This window comes from Thamnophis elegans, chromosome 4 (genome assembly GCF_009769535.1).
Source record: "Thamnophis elegans isolate rThaEle1 chromosome 4, rThaEle1.pri, whole genome shotgun sequence".
In the NCBI taxonomy this organism is placed as follows: Eukaryota; Metazoa; Chordata; class Lepidosauria; order Squamata; family Colubridae; genus Thamnophis; species Thamnophis elegans.
The window spans coordinates 108,287,703-108,303,386 of NC_045544.1; the positions used below are offsets into that span (position 1 = coordinate 108,287,703).

Here is a 15,684-nt window from a genome sequence, read left to right on the forward strand (position 1 = left end):
ACCTTGTGAAAGCTAATAAAAGTAGAAAGAAAAGGTTATCTCAGTGTAAGGTATTGTATCATAAGATTACAATGAGATAAAGGTGATAACATACTATAAGATATAGAGGACTGACATTGTTAACATCTGTTATCCTGTCTTAGGCTTATGATCTTTAATTTTTTTAAATAATAATTGTTTTTAAAATAACTTAGCTGTTTTATAGTGTTGTTATACACTTCCCAAAAGGGATGCGGTGGCTCAGTGGCTAAGATGCTGAGCTTGTTGATCAGAAAGGTTGGCAGTTTGGTGGTTTGAATCCCTAGTGTCACATAACAGAGTGAGCTCCTGTTATTGTGCCAGCTTCTGCCAACCTAGCAGTTTGAAAGCATGTAAAAATGCAAATAGAAAAATAGGAACCACTTTTGGTGGGAAGGTAACAGAGTTCCGGGCGCCTTTGGCATTTAGTCATGCTGGCCACAGGACCATGGAGACGTCTTCGGACAGCGCTGGCTCTTCGGCTTTGAAACGGAGATGAGCACCGCCCCCTAGAGTAGGGAACGACTAGCACATATGTGTGAGGGGAACCTTTACCTTTACCTTATGCACTTCCCAGAGTTGCTTTTTTGTCAGATGGTTGGTTATATAAAATTGATAAATAAATTAAAGTTGCAATACCCATTTTTACAAGTTATGTTTCTTAAGATGTGCATTACAGTATAATACCAGAACCAAGTGAGTTATGAAGATTTTGTACCACTGATGCTTTCTTCTTAAGTCCACTTCTGATTTGCTTAATGCTTGGGCTTGTTGCTTCCAATGAGTCAGAGCAACAAATGTTGATGATTGTGGCGGGAAAAGCATGAAAAGGGTTGATAAGGAGATAGTACAGTCTAGTGGTTAAGGTCTGTTAGCTGAAACACCGGAAACACCTGCTGAACTGTGACCTTTGGAAAAACATCCTATAAAGTTGCTTCGAAAAGGAAGCACCTTTTAAAAGGAGGAAATGTGCAGTAGTTGCCCCTGGGGAATACAATGTGCAAGATCAGATGTGGCTTTCTGATCTTTCTTTCGCAACTCTTGGGCAGTCTTAAGTCACCCAAGCTTTGCCCTACAGACATGTACAGCAGTGATAACTTGCCTGTGAATAGAGATGGATGGTGATGGGGATCATTTTACATTCACCAATAAAAGAACATGTGGGACAAGTGAGATACAAATGGCCAGAAAGGTACTCTGGATGCCTTTGAAGATTAGCTTTATCTACAGAATTTGATTCCTTTTGTAGGACCTCAAGGGAGCTTTTATCATTTGTCCTTCCCTATCAACTGCCAATTCCTCTCTCTTGGTCTGCACCCTTTGTTGTTCCCCAGTTCTCTTTCATTTTCTTTTCAGAGCACTTCCCCTTTTCTTCTTACCCCATTATTCGCTCAGAAATGTGTGCATATTTATAAGTTTCTGGGCATGGGAACACTTCTAGTGTGCGTGCAAGGACAGTTAATATATGCAGGCGGGATATTTTGCAATGGGTGATTAATTGAAGTAATATGCATTTACTTTATAACCTTCCCTGGCCTTTGGGGGGGGGGGCAAGGCTTGTAGCAAGTATGTGTCATATACATAAATCTATTTCCTGCAGAGTTGGGAGGCACGCTATCTTTATTAGAATTTTTAAAATGGCTTTTAAGTATTAATTAATTGTTAATTGTTATTATTAGCTTTCTGTCTGTTGGTTTTAATTGTTCTTTGTTTTTGTGGATTGGTATCCATATGTTTTATTGTAAGCTGTTAAGAAATTGAGTATTTATCTGTCCAGCTTGATATACAAGACATTGTATATCGAACTAGACAGATAAACACATGAATGAATAATATACAGTACGAACATAAATGTTCATATATGTCACATGGACACATTTATTAGAGACAGGGTGGGAGGGGGAAATCTGTAAGTCTGGTTTGAACTGGAGTTGACAACCATAGATAGACAAGATGGAGAATTTGGGCACTGAACACTGAATTGTTCCTTGTGCTTATAATCTTGTTCTTGACTCTTTTCTGGTGTGAAGGTGATCTCAAATTCAGGGTCTTCATAAATATATTAATAGCACTATGTACCTTAATGCTTTTAAAGGTTACTCAGTTTGTTCATGGTAAGAGTCTATCAATATTATCAGAATGGTAGCAAAGGAAAACATGAGTATTTACAGTGTTCTATTTTATTCTTGTAATAGGAAATAGATTTTAAAAATAGCTCAAGACCAATGCACTTCCTCTTTTTGAGCCTCAGATTGAAAAAAAAACTCATATTAAGGATGTAATGTAAAAATTTCCGTCATGTGCAGAATGTGTATTACAATTTACGTATACTATAATATTATATAACACAAACTTATATGGAAATACAGACATAGAGAGAGAATCCTACCCAACAATTTTGCCCAGACATAATTTTGCTGCGCTATATTGCAAAGAAAAATGGATAGGGTGACAGTAATATTCTAAATGCATGTTTGTTAGGTTGGACTCAGAAATTACCATCTTTTGTGAGAAACCTTTAGTGTCTCACTATTTTTCCTGCATTTTTTTAAAAAATCATATAAAAAGATTGGCTAATTGTACTAAGAGCCGATTATATAAAAGCACTTCTAAATGTACCATGAACTATGCAAATATTTAGCTTTGAAATATAATAAAATGTGTTTCCTGAATGTGTAGATATAATGAACAATTATGTAGAGACAAAATTATATTAGAACCAAGATAGATATGATGCTTCCTAGTGGCTACAGCACAGTGAAATCTATATACTTTCTCTTTCAGCTATCTCTATCGATTCACAGTGTGTACTATAGTTTTCCTCTTCCTCCTCCTCCTCCTCCTCCTCCTCTCCTCCTCCTCCTCTAATAAAAAGAAAGAAAATAAGGTATAAAAACCATAGTGGGAGAAGTGTCACATCCCTTATGATATGTAAGTAGGACTACAATTATGATGAAAGCAATATTTTACTTTTCTGTAACATTTGCAGTTTATCACCACAATGTGGGTGGCATTTCCATTTTAAATTTCATTCATGCTGCCCTCTCTAACAGAATAGCAATTGGGAGATCAGTGGGAACGTTGGTTATACATGATGCTGGAAACTTAATTCCACAGATAGCAACAAAAATTTGAGGACAGTGAGAACTCCAAGGAAGAATAAATGATTGTGAATTGCCCTTTCTCTATTCTGAAAATGCTAAATTCTACCATAGAATTAGAAGCTTACAGCCTACCACCAGATTACCATTATAATCCAAGTCTTATGGGGCTTTTTCCTGCAATACTGGGCTAGCAACTGCAACTTCCATCATCTCAAACCAATCTCAGAAAACTGCCAAGGGAGAATGAGCCTTAGGATTTTGACCCACCTTCTTGCAATGCCATATCTGGCCTCTGAAAGAGAGGTTCATTATATGGCCACTGCTGGTTGTGTGTTTTTTTTTTTTACAGTTTACAGTATATTTAACAATTAATTAATAGGATATGACTTTTAGATAGGTTTAACCTACTATTATTAGTATAGTTGGTCACATAGATGTTTAGACTGGATTTGTCATTTTTGTCTATATCCTGGGATAGACAGATATTGTTATTTAAATGTATTGTGGCAGGATTTATCTGTTCCAAATAAAGCTGTCGTTGCAATTGACTGATGTGGAATTTGTCAGTGTCCATTGTACTCATACTTCAGGTGGGTGGGTGGACGGATGGATGGATGGATGGATGGGGAAGGGCAGGGCAGGGCAGGGGAGAACAGGGCAGGCAGATGGTAAATAGATCTATAAACATTCACACATAGGTTGTTAAATATAGATATAGAGATTTCAGTATTTTGTTTATTTATTTATAAGATCTAGAGACTGCCCTCTCATTCACCGAGCAATTTTATTAAAATAATATATTTAAATCTAAGCCCTACAAAATTGTATTTTCCAGTTTCACCTCTCCTTTGGTACAAAGCTGATTCAAAAGCTAGAAATTTCATTTAACCAAATGAACCAAATTTCATTTAGAATCTGGCATATAAGCATTCTTTTCTTATTACTCCCAATTTAAATACAATATCCCATCATCTTTTTTTGTTTTCATAGTTTCTGAAGAACAGCTGTTGACAGTTGAAGAATATGACCTAAATGTGGTGAGACTCTGTTTCCAAGTATTCATCTGTGATGAACATGGCAACTGCACACAACCTATATCCCCAGTCGTCTCCAACCCCATTTATGATAACCGTAAGTATCTAAGAACAGGGTTTATTTCATGTCAAGTTTCTGCTGCTGTGTTCCCTACCTGCTCTTTGGCACCACTTGTTCTCTATGGAATTCCTTCATCTCTCTTCTCCCCAAAAGACAACAGAAGATAACTGAAAGCATCTTTGGTAGACACATAATTTTTGAATATTCAGAGAATTCAATTTGAATGTATATTCTCCAGCTGAAATATATTTTCAGACAAAGACAAATTGTGTCATATTTCAGTATATATATATGGCATATTATATGTCATATTATATTAATGAAATATAATTCATATGAAGTTATGAAGCATATGGCCCAGGGGTGGGTTGCTGCTGGCATTACTGCCAGTTTGGTACATGCGCATTTGCACATAAAGTCTGTGCATGCACAAAATGTTAAAAAAAAAATTGCAATGAAAATTGTTCTGCGCATGCACAGAACCGAAAAACAAGATGGTGCCACCGTAGGAGAACTGGTTCAGGGCGTGGCAGGCCTGGGGCACTGCTGGTTCCAGTGACCCAGGCTACCAAACCACTACTGGTTCACCCGAACCGGTCCAAACGGTAGGAACCCACCACTGATATGGCCATTTTCCCACTGCTTATTTAAAGCCCAATTTTTTTCTGCTAGGAAAAAACATTCTGCTAATAAAGGAGAATATTTATAGCTCAGGGTTGAAATGAAGAGTCCTTGCTGCTCTCTGAGCTTGGTTGTTTTCTTGCACTGATGATGTTACTTAGTTTAGGTAATGAAATGTTTAATTTAGTTTAGGTAATGAAATGTCAAGAAAACAACCACGCTCAGAGAGCAGCAAGGACCCCTCAAAAACTATTGTGATCATAATTTGTTCCTCTGCTATCTTCCCTCCAATGTCAATGGAGGCAGGAATGGTTACAAATTAAGGTGCCTTAAGGAAGAAAAATGGGATTCGTTGTGTCCTTTGATGCTATTTCAACTTTGCACATGTTTAATTTTCTGAAAATTCACCTCTGTCCCTCCCCTGTTCCTGATATGATTTTAAAGGCTAGTGGCATGTTATTTGACACTGAAAGACTTGAATCTTGGGTAGAAAGCAAAATTGACTAGAATTTAGTCAGTGAAGTCCTTAAAATTGTCAGATATGTTTTTGGATAATTGAAAACTGTTTTTTTTTCCTTTGTGACTTCCATACCACTATACCTCATCATTTTATAAAAAACACTCCTTTTCTTGAACATGTTTTAATAGATTGTTGTGCTTTTGCATGACAAGTGAGCAAAGCAGGGCAGGAAAAAAGGGTTGAATGTATTTTTTAACTTTTGGGGAGGCAGTAAACATTTTTTGAGATCATCTGGCCCTTATTTGAGAAGGCAAATGTTGGGGGGGGGAACAGAACTAGTAGTGGTATGGCGGCGTGGGTTACTGGAACCAGCAGCGACCCAGGCCTGCCACACCCCCGAACCGGTTCTCCAGTTGGGGCCGTCAGTGCTGCCATCTTGTTTTTTAAGTTCTGTGCATGTGTAGAACAATTTTAATTGAATTGCACATGCGCGCACAGCACACATCCAGCACACGAGCAAAGCAGGTGCACAAGCGAAGCAGCAGTAAAGCCAGCAAAAAAGCCCTGGGGGAAAGTATTGGTGGCAGATGCTGACCAACACCCAAACAGAAAGGAAGAGGATTATTTCTTTGGTTAAGCCCATTCATGACAATATTCAGAAATAAATCCCCTGATTAATTACCCAACAGATTAATTACCCTGCATATTTTCTTGCTATGATAAGGCCCTGGTTTTGAGCAACAAAATGGATATTTAATTCAGAATTCAAAATGGCAACAGAAAACCATTAAATGTGTGCTGAGAACTAAAGAAAGACAGCAAGCATTATCAAGGAGGAACATCAGGGATGGTGGGCATAATGATGTCATGTAAAATGCTGGTGGTAAAGGGGGGGTATGTGGATGCTTGAAATGTATCTATTGCTTTCTGTGCTTTACCTATCTTCAGATAAAGAGTTGCTTGCAGAACTTTCTCTCCCCCAGTTCTGTTTTTAGACATATGTAATCATAATAGCCATTCTTTTCTCTCCCCCAATCATGAATTCCTTTTTCTGTTTAGGTGCACCCAATTCAGCTGAATTGAGAATCTGCCGTGTGAACAAGAACTGTGGAACAGCGAAAGGAGGAGATGAAATTTTCCTCTTGTGTGACAAAGTTCAGAAAGGTGATTGGAAACTGGAATTCCATGTATACTATGAACTTTAACTTTAGATATCAGAGAATAAGATATGAAAAAGCAACCAATTTTATATGTGTGCATGTACTCTTCCACAGGAAAATGGAAGTGGTGAAACTGAATCCCAAATATCCACCAATTTTGAATTATGACATGTAATCTAGCAAAATATTGTAATATTTGAGCATATAACTTGGCCAGTGGAATGGTACATCCCAAAAAGTCTAGTTTTATTCAAATTACAACTAAACATTGTATAATCTGTTGATTTATATACTGCAGAATTATGAAACAATGCATGTACTAGTTTTGAACTCAAAAGCACTTTCCTGTCCTCACCCTTGTCATTTTCAGGATGTCCAGAATTGCTCAAGACTCCTTTCAGCTGATCAAAGGAGAAATGCAAAAACTGGCATCTTAGTGTTAATATGGTGTGTGTGTGTGTGTGTGTGTGTAAGGAAGAACAAAAATGGATTATTGTAGGGAAAAGCTGCAAAATTGTCCTGCTGCTTAATTTAAAGAGTCCAGTGAAATGGGAGCAACTCTTCCAGATATTCTAGAGAGCTACGGAAAAGGGACAAGGCAAGACTCCTTGCCAATGGGAAATGGCCAGACCTGCAGCCACAGTGTTAAAGGTGCAAAACTGCCTTTTCAAGCATTTACAGGACTGCAGATGTCTATGTGATATTTCACATGTTACAGAATAAATAGCACTGGCACTCAAAGCACAAGCTTTAGCTAGCTTACGTTGTAAACCAGACCACCCTAACCCGATGATCAGTGATGAAATGATGTGGAGATAAGATTAATTAATAAATTGCTGATCCAAGTCTATTAGGTCAGTGTTTTTCAAGCTTACCAACTTTGAAACAAATGGCCTTCAATATGCTGGTTGAGGAATTCTGGGAGTTGATGTCCACAAATCTTAAAATTGCCCAAGTTAAAAAAGGCCGTACTTAATAAAATAAATCTTCTAAGGTTAAAAAAAACATTCCATGTTAAATTCAAGATTTTCATAATCTGGGTCTTAATAAAATATGAAATCTGGCTAAACTGGACTATTTCTAAATGCTATTCTTTCCCAAATATGGGTGTGTCAGATGTATTGCTATGACATTTATAATCCATATAGAAAGCAGAACTGATCCTTTTTGGTATTTCATGCTAAAACAAAATACTCTTTGAACTATGGTTTGTTGTTTTATTCCTAAAATTAAGTGTGATATTTATATCTTTCTGATGAACAGATGATATAGAAGTGAGATTCTTCATGAATGACTGGGAAGCCAAGGGGATTTTTTCACAAGCTGATGTTCATCGTCAAGTAGCAATTGTCTTCAGGACGCCCCCATTTTTCAAAGATATCCCAGATCCTGTGACTGTGAAGATGCAATTGCGAAGGCCCTCAGATCAGGAAGTCAGTGATCCTATGGACTTTAGATATTTACCAGATGAAAAAGGTACATTCTTATACACATTTGTTGAGGTAGGCCTAATTACTGCTTTTAAATCAGGGTCCATGCTAGTTTAGAGAAGAACTTACAGATTTCTGATCTGGGAACAATTTCTTTTTTTGTCATTACTATGGTAATATTGTGACCTAGTCTTCCCCAGCTTAGTGGTTTGCAATTATTCTGGAGCATCATATACCGAATTTTCAATCAGCATGGCCTTGTGCTAACTGAAAAGGCTGAGAGTTAAGGTTCAGCATAGTTTAGGCTGAAGAAGATTGCTTAAAAGCTGCTGCCATAATCTACCTTTGCCTGTGCTTGAGAATCAAAGCTGGTCGTATTGGCTGCCCACACAGCAGGCTTGTCCACATGGTTGACTCCTTGGAGGCATTGATAATTGTGATGGGAGAAAGCTTTTGGAAACAAACTTTTGCAAAGACCAAAGCAAAACAGATAAAATAGGCTTCAGTCAACCACACGGAGGTACTGAAGCATGAGAAGGTTGGTAGCCTGGCTGGCATTGCAGACATACAATGCATTCTTTTAGGTGGGTGACATCAATATGAGCCTCACTCTCACTGGGCGCCAGCCTTCTTGTTTTGGGGATGTTGCTGGCTGGGGAATTCTGGGAGTTAAAGTCCACAAATCTTAAAGTTGCCAAATTGGCATATATGGGGAAAGCTTGGAAGTGATAACCCCAAATCTGCTTAATTACAGAGATTTCCCTCACTCCCTGAATGTTGGGAATATGGCATTACCAATTCTTTATACAGCTTCAATCTTCCCATCTCCCAAAATAGTGCCAGCCTTTGGAAGCAGCATTTACAATTATCTCACTGCTTGTTTTATGTTAGAAAACTTCCTTCCAGCACTCTAAATATTTATTCTCTTTAAAAAAAATACATTACAACAAGAGTTCTTCATTAGGACCTCTGCAAGCTTAGTTAATTGGAAAACTGGCTTAGGGCTAATGAAAAAAATGTCAAAAGAGAGAAGAGAATTACGGGAGCTTTTCATTTTAAGTATATTGCCAATTTCTTTGGGAGGAGCTAGCATATGTTAATATATTTAAATTGTAAGTTTATAGAGCAAGAAACAAGAGCCCATACAGAAGACCCTAGGTTCAAAAACAAAGTAGCAAATTGTGTGAAGAAGCTTTGCTTGTAAGTTTGGAGAGTTATTTTCTGTCCAAATATAGCAGGCTGGGTAAGAAGGCAACTCTATGTAAGATAATATTCTATATTTTATTGTAGTCAAATAGAACACACAATTAACCCTTTCTCTTTCGGAAAACATTCCCAGCAGCATCATATGTGTATATATTTAATTGAAATGCTGTTTTTTTTTCCTTTCTGTTTTAGATCCTTATGGCCATAAGGCAAAGAGGCAGAGGTCACCAATGGCTTTACAAAAACTCATTCAAGACTCTGGTAAATCTCATCCCATCTTATTTTGTTCTTCTAATATGAAACCCCTCTCCCAAACTGGGTTTATCCTTGAGGCTTCCTAGCGTCATTTGAATGGAGAATATTTCAACTCAGAAGTCCTGTGTAGAGAGATAGAGGTCTGTGCCTTAGAAAACCATTATGGGTTTTCTTTTCAGTAAAAGCTGCACCATGTCCTGTGTTATCATACTTAAGTCAAAACTTGTGATGCTGTAATTTATTCCATCTCTGAATCCCCCTGCAACTGATACCATCTATTCACTTGTTTGAGAGTGAGAAGAATGCCATTGTATCACTAGGTAGGGTCTAAGTTTTCTCCTTACGTGTCCAGGTCTACTAAACTGAAACACGATAGAATGTAGAGGACAGAAAATTGGAGGCTGGCTTAAACATATATAAATGGAATGGGATGAGAAAGATTTCACTGCCGATTTGCTGCAAGAAGGCATCTCTGCATTTTCTTCTCGTTCTTCTTAATTCAATGAGTTCGACTCTCACTGGCTGTTTTTTTAAAATCTTTTGCATTCCTGAGTTGGACATGTTTTATGGGGGAGGAATTACAAATCTAAGGACTTCCAAAGCGATGTTGATGCTTCCCTCTTATGTTTCTTGACCCCATTTCTTTTATCACTCAGAGGCTGGATTTAGACACTTCAGGTTACAATTGGGTAATTGGGGATGCAATATGTTGGGGAATACAGTCTTCATTATATTGGGTAAATCAAATCATCATCCTCATAGGATTGATTTCCTTTAGGATAACAACTATTCTTTCCACAGGTGCCTATGAAAGATCTAATGCTTCTCTGTTCCAGACAGCCAGTAATGAAGGAAAATTCATTAAGAAAGGTAGATTCTTTTTTTTTAATGCCTTCTTTGTTCTGGCTCTTTTACTATCTTTCTTTCTATCTCTTCCATGACAGTGTTTTAATGGTATACATTAAAAGAGAAAATATTTTAGTTTTGTAAATCCTGTTTTGGTGTATACTGTATTAGTTAAGTTCTTTGAGGCCTGTACAACATTTGGGTAATCAAAAATTCCTGTTCTAGTCCGGTCTATTGTTGGAATGCATTACTGCACTGCCCTGTTCTAAGCGCCTTCAAGCATGGGTAAATCACTGAATTCACTCTTCTCTACTCTTGGCCTGCTCTCCATTGCCTCACTTAGTGTATTCCAGTGCAGCATATCCCACTAGCCTTCTTCCTCATCTGCTGATTTATTTTATTTCTTTATTTATCAAATTTATATGGCCAGCCACCTCCACAAAGGTTCTTCCATGCATCTGTCCTTGTCTCAATTTTCCCACCACTTTCTCTCCATTTTCTCAGCTACTGCCTCCAAAACTCAATCCCACTACCCTAATTTTCCTAGAGCTTTCAGTCCATTCAGCTACTGCTGCAGTCAATAACCCAAGACAACATAGCCCACTGATCCCCTTGCTCCCTGACCTTCTGAGCATTTTTTCATTTCTTCTCTCCCTGCCCAATTTTGGCTACCGGTCTCCTTGGCTTTTTCCATAACCCTAACTCTATTAAACCATTTATGTCTGGATCAGAAAAGCCATGCATTTTACACTTCTACACCTCTCTATTCACTACTGGACAGAATATACATCAGGTTGTATATGAGTTTTTTTTCTTAGTTCCCATGCTCTAAGAGACCTTGCCACTGGGATTGTTCTGGATTAAAAGGTGGGAGACAAATGAAAATTAAAAATAGCTTTTTAAAAAACTGCTTCGGGGAATCTACATCTTTCTTTTTCCCATGAATTTCTTGTCATATATATAAAGGAGAAGAAAGCTAGAATGAATGCTGTACAGGAGACTTCTACTGATCTTGTAGCCTCCAGATGTATTGGATTACAGTTCTTAAAGTTATAAACTATCATGTCTATACTGGCTTGGAGTTATAAGAAGGTAGGCTACCAGGTTAAGTGTAATACAGCTGTGTGCCCTGAGCACTTTGTGTGTGTAATGGTGATGGATTTTCAAGGAGACCTTTTTGTGGTCCTCATGGTGGACTGTCAAAACCCTGCATACAGGAAGTTCCAAGTTCAGTTTGTAGCACCTCCAACTTGGGGTAGAAAAATATAATTCTAGTGCCTAAAAGACATGGCTAGATAGATCAAAAGTCTGATAAAGTATACTACCGCTTTCACTCTAAGTCTGGAATATATGGGAAGATAGTGCAGAAAATGTTCAAGAATTGTTGTAGTAAGACTTTTCTAATCAATGATGACTTTTTTTTCACAGAACCAAATCTATATTGCTCAATGATTGAAACAGCCATCCCACTGCAGAAAACATCTGCAAGCATCCCTTCCTTGCAGTCATATTATTCTCCTCCTTTAAACCACTTAAGTCCCAATGGACATCCTGGTCCACCTTTTCAAATGACAGAGTCCGTTAAGCAGGATGGGGTTCTGCCATCTTGCTGGCATTCCTCTGTTTCACCTCTAAATGTTTTGCTGCAACAAAGAAACGTGGGTGATACGTTGCATCCTACAGTGCAGAATGTTAGCTCTCCATGTCTTGGACAGGAGAAGAGTCTGAACTGGGCCAATCAGAAAGAGGGGAACATTTATCAAGGATTCTTTGGAATAATGAATGATCATGAGTCAACAATGTCATCATCATCACCTTCACCATCAGTGTCTCAGCAAGAAATTCGGAATGTCCCCAGCACTGTTGACAGCCAGTCTATTCATCTAGAAAATGCTGCAGTGTCCAGTGACATTAGCATGGAAATGGAAGACTCCAGATGCTCAGATGTTAACTTAGAAAAGTCATCTTTCGTTCAAGCTTTAAATCCAAGCAACCACAGGAAGAAAGTCCAACCGTTGCTCCCTCCTGCCATATCAACAGTAACCACTTCTAGCTTATCTTTGACCTCTATGTCCAATATTTTTGAGACACAAAATTTTCATTATTTGGCTAGCCTTAATGATTCAGGATTGGCCAGCAATCCAAACACCATAAATATATCAAATTTTGATACTTACAGCACCCAAGATGATGAGTTCCTAAATTCCATCGGAAGTAATTTTGATAGCATACTTTAAACATACAGTTGTTAAACTGTAGCTGATTGTTGCTCAGACACAGTATACAGTATACAGTATACAGTATACAGTATACAGTATACAGTATACAGTATACAGTATACAGTATACAGTACACAGTGATCTCTTGCAATATGTGAGTTAGTTTTTCACATATCTATTGTACCCATCCTTGAAATTCTTTTTTTAATACTTGTATTAAATTTATCTAAGTATAAAAGACAAATGAAAGTGGGAAAAGAGGGAAGGGAAAAGAAAAAAGTATTTAACTTTTTTTTCAAGCACAAAATCCAGAAGTTTCCAAGTAAAAACAAACTTGGATATGTTCCTTTCTTTGATTAGACAAGTCAATTTAGCCATCTCTGCTGATTTCATCAGTTTTTCCAGCCATTTATCCAATATAATTAAACTATCTTTCCATTTATGTGCATAAAGGATTCTTGCTGCTATCAACATACATAACAGGAAGATTCCAGAATTTTTTTCAAGTTTTTTGTCCATTAAGCCCAAAAGAAAAATCTTTGGTTTAATTTTTATTTTCATTTTAACTATCTTCTGAATTAAAAAATAAATTTTACTCCAATACTTCTTTGCTTTATCACAAGTCCCCTAAATATGGTAAAATGTCCCTTCTTTGCATTTACATTTCTGACATACTTTTGAAATATCTTTCTATATCTTTAACAATTTATTCGGTGTTAAACACAAATAGTACCTCATTTTATAAAATTTATTAAATTAAATTAATTATAATTTAATGTAAATTTTAAACCATTTGTCCATATGTTTTCCCACTGTTCAAGCAAGCACTATATTGTACCCAAAATTCTTTTCCCATTAAATCATGCAATACATTACATCTTCATTCTCCAAATTTAATTTCAGTGGCGATTTATAGAATTTGGCAATAACATGTTCATCCTTAACACACAGTACAATTTCAAATTCAGTTTTTAAAATGTCAAACACATAACTTTAAAAATCTAATGTAAACCTTTCTTTCAGTTCTAAATATGTAAATCATTGACAGACACATCCTTCTGACTCCCACTCTTTTTGTGATTTAAGGGTAGGCTCACTTTGATTAAAAAGTATTATTTGACCATGTCCACCAGTCTGGCCTCACCTTGGTTTTTTTTTTTTTTTCTGAAAAAAACTTCCTGGGATGATGCCCAAAGAGGTACCTTTGTAGAGAAACTTGTTTTAGATTTGTTCCAAATCCTTGGATCTAGCATGTCTAACAAAGTAATTCTTGAAATCAACATTTTAACTGATGTCATAAGTAGGTATGCCATCCATCTCTTAGTTCATGGCTCTTTAATTCAAATAATCTCTTCTTTTGAAGAGTCACCCACTCTTTCATCCAAACGCATTCAAGCAGGCATCAAAGTATAGTTTCAAATCTGGTAAACTCAAACTTCCTCTTTCTTGAGTATTTTGCAGTAGTTTATAACTAATTCTTGGTCTTTTTCCTTGCCATATAAATTTAGAAATGCCCTTCTGCCATAGTTTAAATGGAGTATTGGTTGTCAGTATCAATAAAATCTGAAATAAAAATAACATCTCTTGTAAAATCTTCATCTTAATTAAAAGAGATTCTACCCAACATGGATAACTGCAAACTACCCCATCTTAATAGATCTTTTTTTATATCATTCCACACAGGTGCAAAATTGCTTTGAAACAATTTAGATTTGTCAATTCAACTCCAAGATATTTAACCCTTTTCTTCACCTTGAAACCTGATTTTCTTGTCAATATTTATAATATTGAAAAGTCACATTCTTAACATGTGTTGCTTTCTGTTCGTTTCTTTTGAAACCCACTAAAACTCCAAAGTAATTTAATTTCTTCATCAAGAATTATATACCAATTTTTGAGTCTTACAGAAATAGCAATAGGAATAAGTTGCAATGGGACTTATTTCCAAGAAAAAAATTAATGGGTTTGCAAGGCTGGTTAGCTGTTTCTCTTATATGAAACATCTCTGATATGAAATATAGTTAAATTCATTTATCCAGTGTAACCTTTCTGTGTTTTTTTAACTTCTTTGCATTCCCAAAATTGATTTAAGCACTGATGTTTAGACCACAGTTTTATATGTTTTGTTTGCATTTAGGCAAATCTGTATTCCAGTAATGGTAATGACTATGTCATTGTGAATATTTTTTTTTAGATACAGCCTTAAAAAGTATTGAAATAATTTTTAGAATTGAAATTTTCAGAATTCTCACATTGAGGAAAATACTTATAGCTAATGTGGAGTGCTATTTTTCAATATATGTTTGAATTAATCAATATTGAAAATATACAAGTGACCAAACTTTTTCTCACTCCTTCCAATTTTCTTTGCAATGTGAGAAATTTTTTTTCCTTTATGAAGTGTTTATAAAATGAACTGAATTAGTATATCTTTGCACTCATCACAATCTTCAGGCATAAAATATCTTCTTTGTTTTAATGATATTTCTAAAGCAATTTTCCCATCCTATAGTGCTCTAGATATAGTCCCATAATCCCCACTTAGCTATTCTGATGCAGTTTATAATCCAGAACATTGCACAGACATCTGGTATAGACAGAAGTTGCAAAAACAAGGATGGATTATCATTGAACATTATATTCAGATGCATGTACAAAATACATATATGCTTTATAATTTATGAATGGCACCAATGTGCTTTTTCCATTGCTTTAAAATACATGAAGCATAATTGGACTTGAGTTATGATTTTGTTCCTTTATGATATAAATAATAATTTTCTGAGGTAAATTGATTGTGTTTGGCATACAAATAGACATATTGAAAGAGAAATAATTGACAACATACTGCAGCTAATCAAAACCAATATATCTGAGCTCAAATAAAATAGGAATCAAGTTGATTGCCCAGTGTTGTCAATTGCTCTACAGTGATAACAAGGCACTGGATTGGATATTGGATCTCTGCAACAAAGACCATTCGTTCCCTTACTCTAGTGCTAGGAATAGGCCTTGATCATATAGGGCAGTGATGGCGAACCTTTTTCTTTCAGCGTGCCAAAATTGGACACATGCATGCGTGCTATTGTGCACGCATGCATGCCCACTCAATTTCCCCACCCACCTGCCCATGTACATGACAGCCCCTGGCGCATGCATGTGCGGCCTCTCCCCAGGCTCCGGAGGCTTTCCTGAAGCCTGGGGAGGGTGAAACGGTCTCCCCTGGAGGCCCTCCAGAAGCCAGAAATGGATTATTTCCAATCTTCCGGT

The 15,684-nt window shown here is 36.7% G+C and overlaps 1 protein-coding gene across 1 annotated transcript in view; it reads left to right on the forward strand.

Annotated features, from left to right (window-relative positions):
* Nucleotides 1-15,345, forward strand: part of REL (REL proto-oncogene, NF-kB subunit) — a 49,027-nt gene extending 33,682 nt beyond the window's left edge. Inside the window, exons 5-10 of the mRNA XM_032214839.1 lie at nt 4,113-4,253; nt 6,358-6,462; nt 7,722-7,934; nt 9,287-9,355; nt 10,151-10,219; nt 11,624-15,345. Coding sequence (XP_032070730.1) covers nt 4,113-4,253; nt 6,358-6,462; nt 7,722-7,934; nt 9,287-9,355; nt 10,151-10,219; nt 11,624-12,432 — 1,406 coding nt within the window. The 3' untranslated portion in view covers nt 12,433-15,345. The remainder of the gene's footprint in view (nt 1-4,112; nt 4,254-6,357; nt 6,463-7,721; nt 7,935-9,286; nt 9,356-10,150; nt 10,220-11,623) is intronic.
* The last annotated feature ends 339 nt before the right edge of the window (nt 15,346-15,684 follow it).